This window comes from Pundamilia nyererei, unplaced genomic scaffold, assembly GCF_000239375.1.
Source record: "Pundamilia nyererei isolate P.nyererei 1_Seehausen unplaced genomic scaffold, PunNye1.0 scaffold00023, whole genome shotgun sequence".
NCBI classification, from domain to species: Eukaryota; Metazoa; Chordata; class Actinopteri; order Cichliformes; family Cichlidae; genus Pundamilia; species Pundamilia nyererei.
The window spans coordinates 1984598-2000486 of NW_005187424.1; the positions used below are offsets into that span (position 1 = coordinate 1984598).

General features: G+C 46.6%; 2 protein-coding genes across 8 annotated transcripts in view; one reads left to right on the top strand and one right to left on the bottom strand.

Moving 5' to 3' along the window:
* zbtb11 (zinc finger and BTB domain containing 11) overlaps positions 1 to 5099 on the top strand; it is a 10507-nt gene extending 5408 nt beyond the window's left edge. The window contains exons 5-10 of the mRNA XM_005727157.1: positions 264 to 581; positions 664 to 1084; positions 3060 to 3177; positions 3258 to 3416; positions 3960 to 4135; positions 4333 to 5099. Coding sequence (XP_005727214.1) covers positions 264 to 581; positions 664 to 1084; positions 3060 to 3177; positions 3258 to 3416; positions 3960 to 4135; positions 4333 to 4874 — 1734 coding nt within the window. The 3' untranslated portion in view covers positions 4875 to 5099. The remainder of the gene's footprint in view (positions 1 to 263; positions 582 to 663; positions 1085 to 3059; positions 3178 to 3257; positions 3417 to 3959; positions 4136 to 4332) is intronic.
* Positions 5100 to 6393: 1294 nt separating this feature from the next.
* Positions 6394 to 15889, bottom strand: part of tp63 (tumor protein p63) — a 58206-nt gene continuing 48710 nt past the window's right edge. For 4 of the 7 annotated variants that reach the window (XM_013909365.1, XM_005727161.2, XM_005727158.2 and 1 more), the window contains 10 exons: positions 13932 to 14118; positions 13728 to 13843; positions 13326 to 13435; positions 13096 to 13232; positions 12826 to 12908; positions 12619 to 12743; positions 9226 to 9371; positions 8822 to 8969; positions 7854 to 7947; positions 6394 to 7755 (listed from right to left, as the gene is read on the bottom strand). In XM_013909365.1, the coding sequence (XP_013764819.1) occupies positions 7459 to 7755; positions 7854 to 7947; positions 8822 to 8969; positions 9226 to 9371; positions 12619 to 12743; positions 12826 to 12908; positions 13096 to 13232; positions 13326 to 13435; positions 13728 to 13843; positions 13932 to 14118 (1443 nt within the window). In that variant the 3' untranslated portion in view covers positions 6394 to 7458. The remainder of the gene's footprint in view (positions 7756 to 7853; positions 7948 to 8821; positions 8970 to 9225; positions 9372 to 12618; positions 12744 to 12825; positions 12909 to 13095; positions 13233 to 13325; positions 13436 to 13727; positions 13844 to 13931; positions 14119 to 15889) is intronic. The other 3 variants (XM_005727159.2, XM_005727163.2, XM_013909366.1) reach the window with 2 other exon arrangements.

The following is a 15889-nucleotide window of genomic DNA, read 5'->3' on the forward strand; positions in this document are numbered from 1 at the left end:
TCTGCTCTAACAGAACGTACGTACCTGGACCCGCCTACTATCCTCGGAAACGTAAAATGATTGGCTAGAATCTAAAGTGTATCACAGCTCAGGAAAAAAAGCACCGAAATGTGCGCTGCTTTTCGGTCTGGTTACTACCGTTTATGTCAGAACCGGTGCCATGATACCCATCCCTACTTGTGACATTAAACCTTTGTTTTTATTAAAAATAACAAGATATGGCACATGTTCAAATATTTGTGGTGTTGGTACTTGTGTTCTAGGTTGGGTCGAGGCCCGGGAAGAGAGGCAGGCCGCCCAAGCAGCCTGTGGAAAGTCAGGTGGAAGCACTGCCTGAGTCTGCAACAGATCCGGCGGTCAGTGCTGCGGAGAGTGTTACGACTGAGGAAGTCGCTACTGAGGAGGCCGGGGCTCTGAAGGTTTCGGAGCCAGAGACCACAGCCAGTCCGGAGAAAATCCAGGCAGAGAGCACCGTAGACGGCGAGCACACGTGCTCCGAGTGCGGCATGTCCTTCCAGAGACGTTACTCTCTCATCATGCACACGTTAAAGCACGAGAAAGCTCGAGGGTACAAGTGCAGCGTAAGTGTTGGCGCGTGTCACTACGTGGTGTTGAATTGTTAATGCTGCCCGCTCTCACCCTGATGTTTCTGTTTCCTTGCAGCTGTGCAGTAAGGAGTTCCAGTACGCCGCCTCTCTCCGCGCCCACCTGGCCCGACACAAGCAGCAGAGCAGCCAGCGAGCCCCCGTCGCCAAACCCTCAGTGGAGCAGGGCTCCGAGGGGAGAGCGGACAGCGAGGTGGACGAGAAAACGTCGTCATCGTCCTCGCTCACCAAGAGAGAATTTGTGTGTGACATTTGCGGGAAGACCTTACCGAAGCTCTACTCCCTGCGGATCCACATGCTGAATCACACTGGTGTGCGGCCTCATTCCTGCAAGGTCTGCGGGAAGACGTTCGCCCACAAACACAGCCTGAAGATGCACCGAGCGCTGCACGACGTCACCAAACAGTTCCAGTGCGAATTCTGCAAGAAGTCGTTTGTGAGCAAGCGGAGCATGGAGGAGCACACCAGCCTCCACACAGGTCAGTCACAGGACGTCAGCTTTCTTCTCTTTAATCCAGGATTTCTGAAAATTCTTCTTTCTGATTGGTCGGGATCTTCCTAACTACTTCTTGAGTACAGAGCAGTGATGGGAATAACGGCGTTACTTTTTCAGTAACGAGTAATCTAAGTAATTACTGTTCCTATCGTTACAACGCCATTACAGTTACTAACAAGAAAATGCGGTCCGTTACTATTTTTCAACAAACAGACGGTTGAAGCTGTGTTCAGCTTACCGCATCTTATATAAATCGCACGGAAGTAGCTGACTACATAAGTAATCTGGACGCTACAGCTTTAAGCAGCTGCACGCTCCCGCGGACGGTAATCACGATCACTGTCTAGCACAACACCTGGAGCTCAGGGGGCAAAACAATCGCATGAGTGCTGCTGTTTGACTGAGGAAGAATAAAGTAGTCGTGGTAAGCCAATCACACGACAACTTCAAAACAAAGCAACAAGGTGATATATACCAGTTTTTAAACTGTGTTGATAGGCCACGTAAAACCAGAGTAAACAATATATACGCAGTGTTTTTTCCTCAATAGTTTCATCACGTTTGCTGTCTAAGGACAGTGAAGCAAGCACTCGCTGCTTATGAGCAAAAAAAACAAACAAACAAAAAAACGGGAAGTTTTAGGAGTGACGGCGAGAGAGAGAGTTTTGAGATGTGAGAGATTTGTGACGTTTAGCGTGTTTGGAGTGTGTAGTTAATGTGTTGTCTTGTGTAGTTAGTGTGTAGTGTTGTGGATAGTTTTGTGTTGTGTGTTAGAACAATGCTGTCTCCAGGTAGAAACAGGAGTGATACACCTGCTGCTGTCAGACCTGCAGGTATCAGGCTGTGATGTTCTCCTTTATAGTGGACAGAAAAAATTTTTTTGGAGCGGCACAAATAATTTGTGCGGCATCGTATTGAACGCAGAACAGCTGATTGTTCTGTAAATAGTTTGAAATGGTTGTTTAAAAAATCAAGGTAAATGGATGCAAATAACTTTGTTTGCAAAACTTGTGCATAGGATTTAAAAATTGACAATTTATATTTGCATTTAAAATTACGAAATATGATTCAATAAACATGTTTGTGGTTATTACAGTAAAAAATATAACTTTTTCTACTCTGATTTTATGTTTTTTGTCTGATTTTAGATCAATTGTGTTAATACAGTATGTCAAAATGAAAACATGACTGTAAATTCAGACACGTGAGGTTGTGCTGATGATACCAGAAAAGACAAAGTAAATAGTTTTTAAAGGTAAAATGTGGAGGGAAAATCAAAAGTAGGTAAAAATGGCCCATTATACTCTGGACCCCAGAGGGTTAAGTAACGCAATAGTTACTTTTCAAGTAATTAATTACTTTTACAATATTGTAACTCAGTTACTTTTTTGAAGAAGTAACTAGTAACTGTAATTAATTACTTTTTCAAAGTAACTTGCCCAACACTGGCTTTGAGACCCTCTGTGAGCTGAACAAACGCTCAGCAGGTGGAGACTGGAGGGTCAAACTTGAGTTCAAAACAGGCTTTCTTTACATTGGTTGGCTCAACAAAACCTTAAACAGAGATGATGACTGTCATGATGGTGGTAGTCGACCAGGTTATGTGTTCAGCATCAGTTACCACGGTGATTTAGCCAGGAGAAAAAGAGCCTCTTTCACGATGGAGAAAACGCTTAACTTTGATTGTTGGTGGTTTTCTGTTTTATTTGTATTATTTTGGGTCTTTAACTTACAATAGAAAGTGTCTTGAGGCCCCTGTTGTTCAATTGAATTGAACTTGAGTTTTATCTTTGCAGTAGAGCTCTTGGGTTCATGTGCCGCTATGCTCTGAGGCTGCGGAGCTGTCAGGAGAGGCAGCTGATTACCGCTCTGACAAAGTGTCTATAGTGTTATATAAAAAAATCTTGGCTCAGTCGTTTGCAGTGGCCTTTATGACAACATCACCATTTCCTTATCAGGTGAATCGAAGTACCTCTGCACCACGTGTGGAGCCACCTTCCACCGAGCCTCCGCTCTCAGCAAACACCTGAAGAAGCACCAACCCAAACCCGACGTCCGGCCGTTCGCCTGTGAACAGTCAGTAACTCTTCATCAACACCGTCCTCTTTGCTTCAGAGCCTGAGCTGCGGTCTCAGTCTGCTTCCTCTCTTCCACAGTTGCGATAAGAGGTTCTACGAAGCCAAAGATCTGCAGCAGCACATGAACAAGCACATGGGCCTGAAGCCTTTCCAGTGCCAGGTGTGCGGGAAATGTTACAGCTGGAAGAAGGACTGGTACTCGCACGTCAAGTCCCACAGCGTCGCCGAGCCTTATAAGTAAGTGTGACAGGGGTGATGTGCACCAGTCACATCCCAGAAATCAGAAGTAGAATAGCTTCAGGGAATTTACTCCTACAACACAACAGGAGCGCCCTGAGACACCTATCACCATGCAACTTCAGACCTCTGAGACGAACTTGATACGTAATGGTGGCCCCTCCACAAAACTTCTCCAAACAGCCACATTTTTGCTTTCACTCCTGCTGTGACACTGAAAAACAAAATGAAGCTTTCTGCTGATTATAAAACATTTTTACCATCCTTCAGAACTTCATGTTCTGCTTTTCTTGGTGCCGATTATCAATGATTTCATACCAGCTGAAATAAAACCAAACTCGCTGCCATGGAAACATGTAAAGGAAAGTAAGCGGTACCGTTATTTCACTTAAACTCCTTCACGGTTAATGAGTGATGTAAATTGGGAGGTGGGGACAGTTACAAATGCTATGGTTGTTGCAACAACACGATTGGCTGGCTTTGATCTCCGTTCGGTTTTTGCATCGTGCGCTTTGCAGTGACGCCCTTTGTTTGTGTCGTCAGATGTAACGTCTGTGGAAAGGAGTTCTTCGAGAAGGCTCTGTTCAGGAGGCACGTGAAGAAAGCCACGCACGGGAAGAAGGGCCGAGTGAAGCAGAATTTGGAGAGAGAGTGCGAGCACTGTGGCAGGAAGTTCACGCAGCTCCGGGAGTACCGACGCCACATCAACAACCACCAGGGTAAGTCCGTCATGCAGCTTTTCTCATGTAGAAGATGCTTTTTATCGCTAAAGTACGAACGTATAACAACGTAACCTAAAATGAGACCTCCCGTCACTCTTGTTGACTCTGCCGTCCTGTGAGGGCGGCGAATTAGTTTTCTGTGCTATAAATGCGATCATTAACGCCCCTTCGTCTTTTTGTTTTTTCTCTTGAAGGAGTGAAGCCTTTCGAATGTCTGACTTGCGGTGTCGCCTGGGCTGATGCACGCTCTCTCAAGCGCCATGTCCGCACTCACACAGGAGAGCGGCCATACGTGTGCCCCATGTGCCAGGAGGCCCACATCGACGCACGCACTCTACGCAAGCACATGGCCAAGTACCACGTGGACAGCCTGCCTGGGAAGATCATGCTGGAGAAGGACACCCTCCAGTTTCACAACCAGGGCACACAGGTGGAGCACGCAGTCAGCATCCTGGCGTCCGACCTGCCCCCCGAGCTACGGCCTGCGCAGCAGCCGTCCTCGGAGGAGATCGAGACGGTGCTGATCACGGAGGAGACGGTGGAGGCCGTGGAGGCCGTCCAGGCTGTGCAGGCGGCAAGCGACGGCTCGGTGGCGACGCTCTCGGATCAGGGCATCATGCAGGTCGTGAACTACGTCTTGGCCCAGCAGGCGCTGACGGGGGGGAAGCTCGAGGAAAACCCTGAGGTGATTCAGACGATGGAGGTGGAGGTGGCTCACGTCGCCGAGGTAGAGTAGCTGTGGGCCGGAGGACGGGGACTCCCCACATAGACTGATCACGTTGCTTCAGTCTATATAAAATGTAAAAAAACAACATTCAGATCCTATTTTTCTGAACTTGTAAATAGTGTAATGATCTCAGACTCAAGGTTTTCACTGTGTGCATTGTCTGTAAATAGCTAAACAAACAGTGTCGTCGCTCAGGAGGAATGCAGGCAGAATTAAAGCTTTGGCTCAAACGTTTTCCTCTGGTCTGTTTTTGTTGTTGTTTGTTTTGTTTTTTTAGCTAATACCAAGATGATGCTGACAGCTCAAGCCTTTGTCCTTGTGTTCTGTATAGTTTGTGGTTCTGTCACTGCACCGGCGTCCTGCAGGTCATCAAAAAGACATAAATGTCTTCTGTAGATTTGCAGATGGTGTTTTTATGTGTAAAAGGTACAGTAGATGATTTTTTTTTTTGTTGAATTTGATTTTTCACATACTTCTCAGTGTCACAGTAGCACCACTAAAAAGGCACATGGACCTCCTTCAGGACCAAGACTCCTCATCTCAGTAAAACATTGAGCTGTTTTGAAGCAGCTTGTAATTTATTGGTTTGCGCGATATTGTTTGATTACTTGTGTGGAAGGTAAAGCTCTTGTTGAAACTTGTTTGTGAGTCCTGTCATCCTGGGAGCCTTTTCTGTTTTTCTTTGTCTTTTGCCAAACAGCTGGCCTCCTACTTTTTGTCAGGTAGCTTATAAAGTTACTGCAGGTTTTTTTTTTTTTTTCAAAGCCAAACATTTCAGCTACAAACAAAAGCAGCTTTTCCTTTTTTTGGGTGTGCAGTGAAGGCATCGTGTTCCCAGTAATTTCGTTCCCAGCTGTTGACAGCTGTTTTCTTTTTCTTTGTAGACCAACACAGAAGGTGGTTCTTCTGAGAATTGGACTCTGTAGCAGGAGTTAGTTACCCTTTGTTAGGTAACTGTAGTTCTTTCCAATTTAAAAAAAAAATGTACACAATCAGATCTCTGGAAAATGTCCTCACCATTCCTGGAAGATCCCTCAGACCTCCACATGCAGATAACAAAGAGTCTATTTTATTTTTTTAAGAGCGTCTCAGTAACGTGTAGATTCGTGGTAAACAGAAAGCTCGCCATCTCACAGTTCCAAGGCTTTTTGTTTTGCTTCTGTGTTTTGACTTGATTATTTCTCATTAATGACATGGTGCAAAATGTCCTGAGTTCATCTTAGGTTGTATTTTTCTGGTAAGACAGGTAAGAGTCTCTTTCACTTCTTTGTGCAGATTCTTAGAAGCACTTTGTTGCTTTTTGCAAACAACTTTAAAGCTTCTTTTCTTTACACAGAAACCTTTTAGTTGTCGACTTCAGAGGCGCAACCTCCTCGCTGGTTTCAGTCCTGCTCAAAGAATAAAAAGAACATGCAGCAGTGCTCCGACGCTTGAACAGCTTCGTGTGACTTCTTGAAATGACGTCAGCCACATAAGTTCGAGATATCTTTGAGTTTGTTCAACGCAGAAATAAACTGACACACAGGAGTGTTAACATGCAATACAGCAAGTATGGATATTTATTTCAGATTTATATCAAAATACCCTCGATATAATGAGACATATTTACAATACATTGTACAAAAATATGAAACTGCAGTCGGTTTCTGCTTCTTTCTAACAAATGCAGACTACTGGAGAGAAAGCTGGGCTAAATCCTGTGTCCACACAGACACACTGCATGTACTCCTGTGAACTGATTAATACATTGTTCTTAGTGATAAAGCTACCAAACAGTTTGGTTCATGAAGGAAATCATGCAGTTCCCTTAGAGCAAGTTAAAAAAACAGAACTATACAAATTTATATACATTTAACTCCAGTTTCCTCTACCAAAAGATCAAAAAAATACTTTTGCTCAGCAATAAACGAGAATAAAACGACATCAGTCATAACTGTGAAACACTGGGTGGAGTGTTAGGCCTATATGTGGCTACATCAAATGAAATACCATCATTTAAACACGCACGCACTCAAACACTTCACAAACAGACCTTTCAAGGCGATGCGTTGGTCTCACAACACATGAAAAAACATATTTTTAAAAAGCAAAATACGGAAGCTACAGCAGAAAAACAAATCGCCCATCAGCTGACGTAATACTTCTGAGAAGAAATGTTTGAAATGACTCCTGCCACGAGCGAAAACCAGTGTACTCGACTAAAAAAGGGTTACAAACTAAAATACACTTTTGCTACGGCCCATAGCAGAAACACAGCCCTAATAAAAGCCCTCTTACGCGGTTCCATTCACGCTTTGACTCAGGAATGAATCGTGAACACTTGAAACCTCAAAGCAATCTGGGAAGTCCTCAGCATTTCTTAAGTGCTCTCAAGAAATTACAACATAACAATAAAATGTAAAAGAAACAAAAACAAAAAAATGCACCTTTTGCTCAACACCTTTAAAATAACTTGGCGGGACAAAATGAAAGTAAGTGCGTCTGTGTGTTTGTTCTCAGCAGGCTTTGCACTAAACAGCAGGTTTTCAAATGAAATGTTCATCAGCAGGCGTGAAATGACAAGTGGGGACGCAGCGGCGGCGGTGGCTGCGTCTTACTCTCCCTCCTCCTTGATGCGCTGCTGTTTGTTGCGGCGCGAATCCAGGTCGAAGGAGAAGTCGGACCACTCGTCGCGGGGCGGGAAGGAGATGGTCTGGCGCAGGGTGAAGCGCACGGCGTCGATGACGCGCTCGCCCCGCGCCTCGGAGGAGCCCACGCTGACGGTGGAGGCGCTGCCGGTGGTGCGCACTATGTGGGGAGGAGGGGAAAAATCCATAGCCTGTCGGTGCTCCATGATGCCCTTCCAGATGATGTGCTGGAACTCGGCAGGGATCTTCAGCCTGGACAGGTCCTAATGGTCATTACACAGGGGAGCGTTAGTATTCGCAGGGGGAGCCAATCTTCTCTCTAACCCATCAAATGACTCGTGTTGGATAGGGAAGGGCTCACCTCCATGTTATAGTTCTCAATCTGGTAGATGTTGGTTAGGCCCTGTGCTGTGAAGTAGTCCAAGCAGCCGGCGCAGCCCAACCGAATAAGGAAGCTGCAGGAGGAAGAGGAGGAGGAGCGTGTTAGAGTTTGACATTTTTAGAGGTTCTCACCAGAAATACGTACGGAATTACTCAGTATGTTTGGAATAAAGCTTAAAGGTCGTTCTGTTGATGCTCAGTGTAATTCTTTAAATAGTCCAGTGAGGTCACCTTTACAATCTGCACGGTTATGTTTAGTTTCTATTGTTTTCTATTCTGTTGCCGTAATTATGACTCGACTGTTCCCTTATTCTAATAAATCTACCGCTAAGTATTTGTAGGTAACTATAATGACACTGTCATTTCAAATAAATTCCATTTAACGAGAGGTGAAGCGTCACTGATCGTTCTCAGGTGTCGTGTTTGTTTCTGACAGTGGACTTTCCCGGTGCCCCCCTCTCACCACGCTGGCATTAAAACCAGAAAGTGGGAACGGACGTCACGCGCAGCTCGAGGTTTAAACCCGCCTCTGCGAGCTGCTTCGTTCCTCCCGCCTCCTTCCAAAGAATTGTTTTTGTTGTGTTTGGGGTTTAATTTACTCGAGCGTACAAATAGTCCGAAATTACAGCAAAACGCACAGAATTGTGTCCAATCAGTGATCGAGTGATCGTGTTGTCTGATCCGTGCAGCCATAAATCTACAGTTTTGTAGCGATGGCGAGGGAGTGTGACTGGCTGAAAAGTGAGGGGGCTGTGCTTGGTGAAACCACTGTCAGAAAAAAAAATGAACTAAAAAGTGTGAAAACAAAGCGGTCTGAGATGCGTTTGGTCACGTGATCAGCTCGCTGTGTGTTGTTGAGCCTCCGCACGCTTTGAAGACGAGCACAGAGTCTTCAGAAAGGACTAAAGGTGATGAGTGGATGTGTGGCGCTGTGGTTTGGTGAGGTACCTGGAGATGCTGCTGTCCATGGGGTATGGAGGAGGGGGGGTACAGTGGGAGGAGGGCACCAGGGGCAGCTGTGGCTGCAGGGCGTGTGTGGGGCTCAGTGAACTCATGTCGGCATTCATGGGGATGTGAGTGCCCATCATGGGAGTCACTGCAGAGACAAGAGGAGCTACTGTGAGCCTTTGGGGTGCGGGGGCGTGCAGAGGTCACTCTGTACTTGACTAATAATGCATCATAACAGGTGAGGAAGCTGCACTGGGGGAGGGGAAGTGAAGCGTTCAGGTCCCCTCCCGCCTGCCTCGACCCGCCATCTTTACAAAAAACCCGGAAACACGGGGACATTTAGGGGAGCGCGGGGCGTCTACGACCCGAGAGAGATGGGAGGAGAAAGAAGGTGGCGCACTTACTGTCAGTGAGGCCTCCAGACATGCTTGACGGAGTGAGCGTGTTACGCTGCTGGGGGTTGATGAGCTGGCTGACGGAGGGCAGCTTGTTGACCTTTCCGGGAGTGGGCGAGGTGGAGCCGAAGGAGGGCTGAGATGACATGGAGGTTCTGGGGTGGGAGAGAGGAGGAGGTGACGGTTACTGACAGCATTCAGCAGAAAACAACATGGAAACATTTTTATTCTAATGATACAGGAAAAAAAACATCAGTGTCTCCCCTGCTACTGTCACCAGACCCTCGCCCCAGGAAGCCAAGGAGATGGAAATATTACTAATATTTTACGCACTCTACTGCAACTTAGTTTTTTATTGTTTCACTACTTTCTCCCAGAATTTCTCCTTCGACCACACGGGATAAAAGATGGACGTAGGATCTGTTCTAAAGCTCTCAAACCAGATGTAACAGGCGAAGGGGGCTGATCAGAGTAAAAACCAGATGGAAACTGCACACTGATTCACTAGCTGGCTATTAGCACTCTAATAATGAGTGCTGAATATTCCTCTGACTCTAATAACGATCATAATTTTCAGTGTGAGCTGAGATCATCACACCATCAAAAAGCTGAGGGATTTTTGATGGTGTCTCCTCTGCAGACTTAATCTCCTGCAGAGGAGTCGCCTCCTGCTGGACAGGTTTAAGAAACTGCTACACTGGCTTCACCGTTCTGATCCAGGAGCTACAGCCATCTTTTACACCAGGGATGGGGAACTCCAGGCCTCGAGGGCCGGTGTCCTGCAGGTTTTAGATCTCACTCTGGGTCAACACACCTGAATCAAATGATTAGTTCATTACCAGGCCTTTGGAGAACTTCAGGACATGTTGAGGTGGTAATTTAGGCATTTAAATCAGCTGCGTTGGATCAAAGACGCATCTAAAACCTGCAGGACACTGGCCCTCGAGGCCTGCAGTTCCCCACCTTCCCCTGCTTTACACAGTCTATAACACAGGTGTCAAACTCCAGTCCTCGAAGGCCAGTGTCCTGAAACTTTTGCACGTGTCCCTGTTGCAACACACCTGAATAAATGTAGTAGATCATTAGAGTCTTGCTAATGACCAGTGAGACTCCAGTGAGAGCACACAGCACAGGACTACTCGAGTCTCCAACAATAAAAAGGCTTTAGCCCCAATTTCATCTCTTAACAGGCACATTTTCCAACAGAACAACAGGGAAAATCAGCAGTGGGCGTCACAATCACTGCATTTATCAAACCTGAAAGTGAAACTCTTAATATTAACTGCAGCATTAACTTTCTATGTTTCGACAAAAATCAGCAAACCCAAACTTATAAACGGAGAAAAATTCAAGCCGAAAAACCCCATTTATTAGAATCTGACAGACAAAGTGCAGCAGCCGAGTAAAATCATCTGTTTTAAACAGAACGGTTCACATCTTCCTCCGTTTAAGGAGATCTTTTATTGAGGAAAATGAAAAAACAAGCACACAAACTGTCCCGCAGTGACTTTAGAAAACATGACCAGCATCAGCAAAAAAAACAACAACTCAAAATTAAAATCTAGAGATTTGAGTCCAGCTCTCGCAACAATGCAAAGACGCAACACACTTAGTAAGAAATAAGAAATCTAAAATGATTCCTGTCCACAAAGTACAGTCTTTATGGATAAAAATAATGCATGCAATTCACATGTTCATTTACAGTTCAGTTCAGATTAGGACGGGGGATCACGCAGGCCCGCAGCCTACCGAAACCCTCACACCGTCTGTCGCGGCTGAATAAAAACAAGACGTGATCATCCAGCATTTACAGCAGCAGCAGAGAGAGAAACAGAAAGTTCACATCCTCGGTGTAGAGTCCCGGGACGCACAGGAGGAAGCAGGTCACAGAAATCAGAGTTGATGAAAAGGAGGCGGAGAGGAGGTCCGTTTAAGTCGAGGGAGGAGGAAGAAGAGGAGGAATGTGGATTTCAGGAGGAGCTGCACCGCCGCCTCTGCTCTAATGCAGGTTCCAGGAGCTGGCTACCGAGACGGGTTTTTATCAGGCTGCAGGAAGGAACCAGAAAGAAGAGAAAAAGAGAGAGAGAAGAGCAGAAATAAGGGCTCACTGACAGAGGAGGAGGAGGAGGAGGAAGGAGCGAGGGACCCCAGAGAGGTCCAGATGTTCAGAAAACTCTACAAATGTTCAAGTTTGAGATTCAGGAAACTCATACTGTACTGCAGTAACATGTGTGTCCAGAAGATGGCAGTATGCACACACAGATCACAGCCTTTTTCCAGAATGGTGTTATTTGACATTTAAAGGGAAGAAGGAAAGGTCTGAAACACTGCTGTTGACAGAACCTTTTATTTCCAATGCTGAATACAGTAATAAACTCCAACAGGTCAAAGGTTTTACAAAGAAAACTGGGAAAAGCATGCAAAAATGGACAAACGGGAGAAGGATAAACACCAAATCCCAAGATTCTGGGGGTTGGCATCAAAATCTAATAGTGTCGAATTTGAAAAACTCTTCAAAAATTCTGCACTCTCTGTCTGAAATTAAACGTCTGCTTTTTAAGCTCTTGTTAGTGCTGAAGGGCGGACAGGCAGCAAAAACAGAAATAAAGTCAAAGAAAAACAGCGAGTGCAAGCACTACGTCACTGCGAGGCTGTCTGCCTTCTCTTAATGGGAAACTAGAACATAAGCAGTAATTATCATCACAGCGCTGTCAAACTATCACTTACTCCCATCTCCTCGTTTCCATAGCTTACAGTGAAAGAAGGGAGGCGGGACGAGGACGTGTGCGTTTGAGACACTTTTAATTACGCCGAAGCCGATAGATGAGGCCGAGGCACGGATTCTGTTTGCTGCTGTTGTGTAAAAACTTGGCAAAGCACCCAAAGGCGTTACCGGGAACCTTCTGGAAGCGTCTCCCTAACAAAGCGCAGCCAGGTACATTTGTCACGATTCATCAGTGTTGGCTCGTGTCCCATGAGAGAGAGCAAGAAGGAGGAAAGAAAATGACAAAAAAAACAAAAAACAACAAAAAACAGCTTTTGCTTGGACGCGAGGCTGAGCTGATTCGGAGTAAATTCTGTGAAACGCTGGCTAACACCTACTCCAGAGCGTTTATTATCAGCTCTTCTAGCTGCAACGCTTCAGCGGTGGCAGTAAATACAATCAAGAAATCTCATTTATCAGCGCAATCCACAATTCAAGCAACAAGTGAGCCATGTTCAGTCAGTTAGTCATCAGTGCCCTGCGTTCGAAAGACAAACAAACCTCCGCACAAGCAAAGAAGACGTTTACTGAGGCAGAGAGTGCAGCTGCATGCAAAGAAACAGTTGAATTCAACGGTGAAGCTTGCCCGTTCTGCACATCTGTGTTTCACTCCACCAAGAATCTGTTCTGGTACTCACTGTTTCTGCAGGAGGTTCTGCTGCTGCTGTCTGTATGACTCTATTGTGTGCTGCGGCAGGAACTGCATGAGTTCCAGCGACTCTTTGATTTTTACCAAAATCTCATAGATTTCGCGTCCTTTAATCTGAGGGGAACAGATAAGACGAGAGGTCAGCGAGCAGCTCAGACGCACCCCGAGCCATGTGAGACAACGGAGCCACACTTACAGGCAAACAAAAAACTTCCTCATCTGTGGATCTTCTCTTCTTGATGGCGGACATCTGTATGCCGTGGGAAACCTGTCGGAAGGCTGAAAAAGAGAAGAGGAGAGCGTGAATACAGCGGCCGCCGTGCTAAAGAGAACAAGTCGACCTAAGACAGAGCAGGAGGGGGAAGAAGCGAGGGGAAAGGCGGGTTAGTGAGAGTCCTCGACGCCGGCTGCATGTCGAGGAAGACCAAAAGCACGTCAGCCCGTCACCAGCCCCGGCCCTACTTACGGCGTTTCGTACCCTCACTGCTCTTTGTGGCGTCCGTTACATGCTGCTTCCGGATGCTGTCCTCGTCGGCCTTGCGGTCGCGGCCCGGGCAGGCGCAGATCCTGGCTTCGAAGCAACGGCGCCCTAAAACCTGACCGCTGGGAGACAAAGACATCCTCGGTCAGAAACAAAGCACGGCCAACGAAGGGGCCAACAAGGGGGGCGACGTAGGTGGCGGCGGCGCGGCTTACTCTCTGGTTTCCAGGGTGACGATGATGAGAATCGGGCGTCTGTTCATTCCGCCCACGCAGCTCGAGTTGCACATGAAATTGTACAGAATGGTGGTGAATTCGGTCCCCACCTGAGGAGGAGAATGAGACTGCAGGTGAGTGACAGCGGCAGGCGCAAAAACAGAGGTCGTATTTGGACATATTTCAGGTTCGGGTCATTTAAATTGGTTTAATTATGCAGAATCCAAATGTTTAACCAGTATTTGAAAAATGTGCGTTTTTGAAGCTTTCATGGCGGCACTGAAAGCTTTGACGGAGAGGTTGGCGAAGTGTCGAGCAGCTGAACATGACAGCGAACTCGCTGTCTGTCGCCATCCGAGTCGTTTGTCGCTTGGATACCCTGTAGGTTGATGGACAGCTCACCTGGGGAGGCTCATAAGGAACCAGGACGCTCTGTCTCCCAGTGATGGTGTCCTCCACGTACTGGGCGTGGCTGTTTCCCTCCACGCGGATCAGGTGGCTCGGCGGCGCTATCTGACCTGGAAGCAACACGAGTCGTATGGTCAAACGCCAACAACAAACAAAGACGGCCGAAATGAAACACGAGGCGGTGGGATTTCGACTGACCGTCGTTGAATTCGCGGCTGAGCTCGTGGTTCGGGCAGCGTTTCACCACCTCGGTCACGTGTTCAGCTTTTTTGTAAACAGGCATGGCTCTGATCACGGCACCCTGGGGAGGAGTGGTGAGGACTTTGATCTGAATGGGACATGTCTTGGCGATCTGGCAGTATAACTTCTTCAGTTCGGTCGAATACTGCAAAACAAAACAAGAGAAAACACAAAAGATTACAGAAAAGTTTTGATGGGGGGATTGGCCTAAATTTTAAAAGCACAGATTGATCACAGAAACACCCGAGACGTGATAGTAAATGGATAAAGTCAGGGGGGAAAGGCTTTTGGAAACCTTATTTTGGTGGAAACTCTCAGATTCCTGGTGACCAGTAAAATTTAATTAAACTAATTTAGCTTAAAAATAAGTGCACAGCGGTGTTTGAAGGACTTTGGTAACACCTGCTGCCTCAGCTGTGCACTTCTGGCTCCCCTGAAGCAAAAAAGGGTTAAACTGAAGACTGTGATTATGACCCACTTAAATAAACACACACAGCACTCGGCCCTACAAGTGACTATTGGCCAACCTCAAAGATGTCTCACAGACAGCCTCTGGGACTTCCGAGGAGCACCATAAAATGGACCCCTCCAGGGGCAATTAAACAGGGCTTGGCTTTCATCTCTGTTAAAGCATCTGATGGCCACTCATCACACAGAGCAGCTTCTGAAGCGCCTGGCAGGCTGGAGCTGCATTAGGCTGAGTGCAGGTGGATGACAACGACTCCGAGTGAAGGAGCGGAGGGCTAATCGCGGCAGTCACAAAAGATTCATCAGCGACGAGCCAAAATGTGATGGTTGATCACACAAACTGGCTCAGGCTCAAGTGTGCAAGCCAGGAGTCTTGAATAATGGATGCACCTTGATCCTTGGCACTGTTAGAAGCGATAACCAGTAAAGGCATCAGAAAGACCGAGTTCTTACTAATAGGCACAACCCAACTGTGTACACAAGCCATTCAAATCACTGCTGTGCAAGCAGAGCTTTAAATCCTCTATGTGCACAGAGCTGAGGGTGGAGGGGCGGAGGGGAAATTTTCCTGTCAGTTTCATTTCTGAGTGATGAAAAGTGAACATTGTGAAAACTGCTCGGGGCTGTGTTCGGGAACAATGCAACATAAAATTGCACCTCTATTAAGTTTGCTTCCAATGAAAAGAAGCTCATCCCAGGAACCGTCTGTGCTCACTTTAAATATTACACAAGCTTGGCACGGACATTTTCTGCTCTTCTCCTCAGGCGCAACCTCTCCTTTCATCAGGACAAACCTAAAAGTGCACCTCCCCGTCTCTGCCTTATGCCTGCGTTTCGCCCACTGATGCAGTCTGCTATTAAACGCAACTTTTCACATGTGCTGCTTTCCTCAAGTGACCCTCTTATAGTGACCCAACGCCAACGCTGCAGCGCTGATGCTCACTGCTGGGAAATACGAATGCAAAGCAGAAGATTTTAACAATAAAACTGCGTTTTGATTCGTGCACAAGGACACGATAGATTGACTGATGAGGGCAGTTTCAGCTCTGGGACGTGTACATCAACACGGCAACTGAGCTGACTCTTCCTTAAAATCAAAGCGGCTTTCTAGCAGCTTTTAAAAAAAAATGCCTCCAAGATGAATGGCTGTAGTTGCCCCCTCGCTCCTAACCTGATACTCCCCGTACGCCTCTGTCAGTCAGCTAAATGAGGTGGAGAAGCCAAGCAGAGAGATGGAGGAAGGGGGGCGAGGGTGTGGAAGAAGAGCAAAAGAGAAAGAGAGAGGTGGTGTGTAAAGGGTCTGCACAAATCTGAGCCTAAAGATCTAATCGCGAATGTTAGGCCAGAAACACAAAGTTTGTTTAGATGATATCCTACAGTTTCAAACACACACACATGCACACACACACACACACACACACACACACGAGTGGCCCACCCCAGCCCTG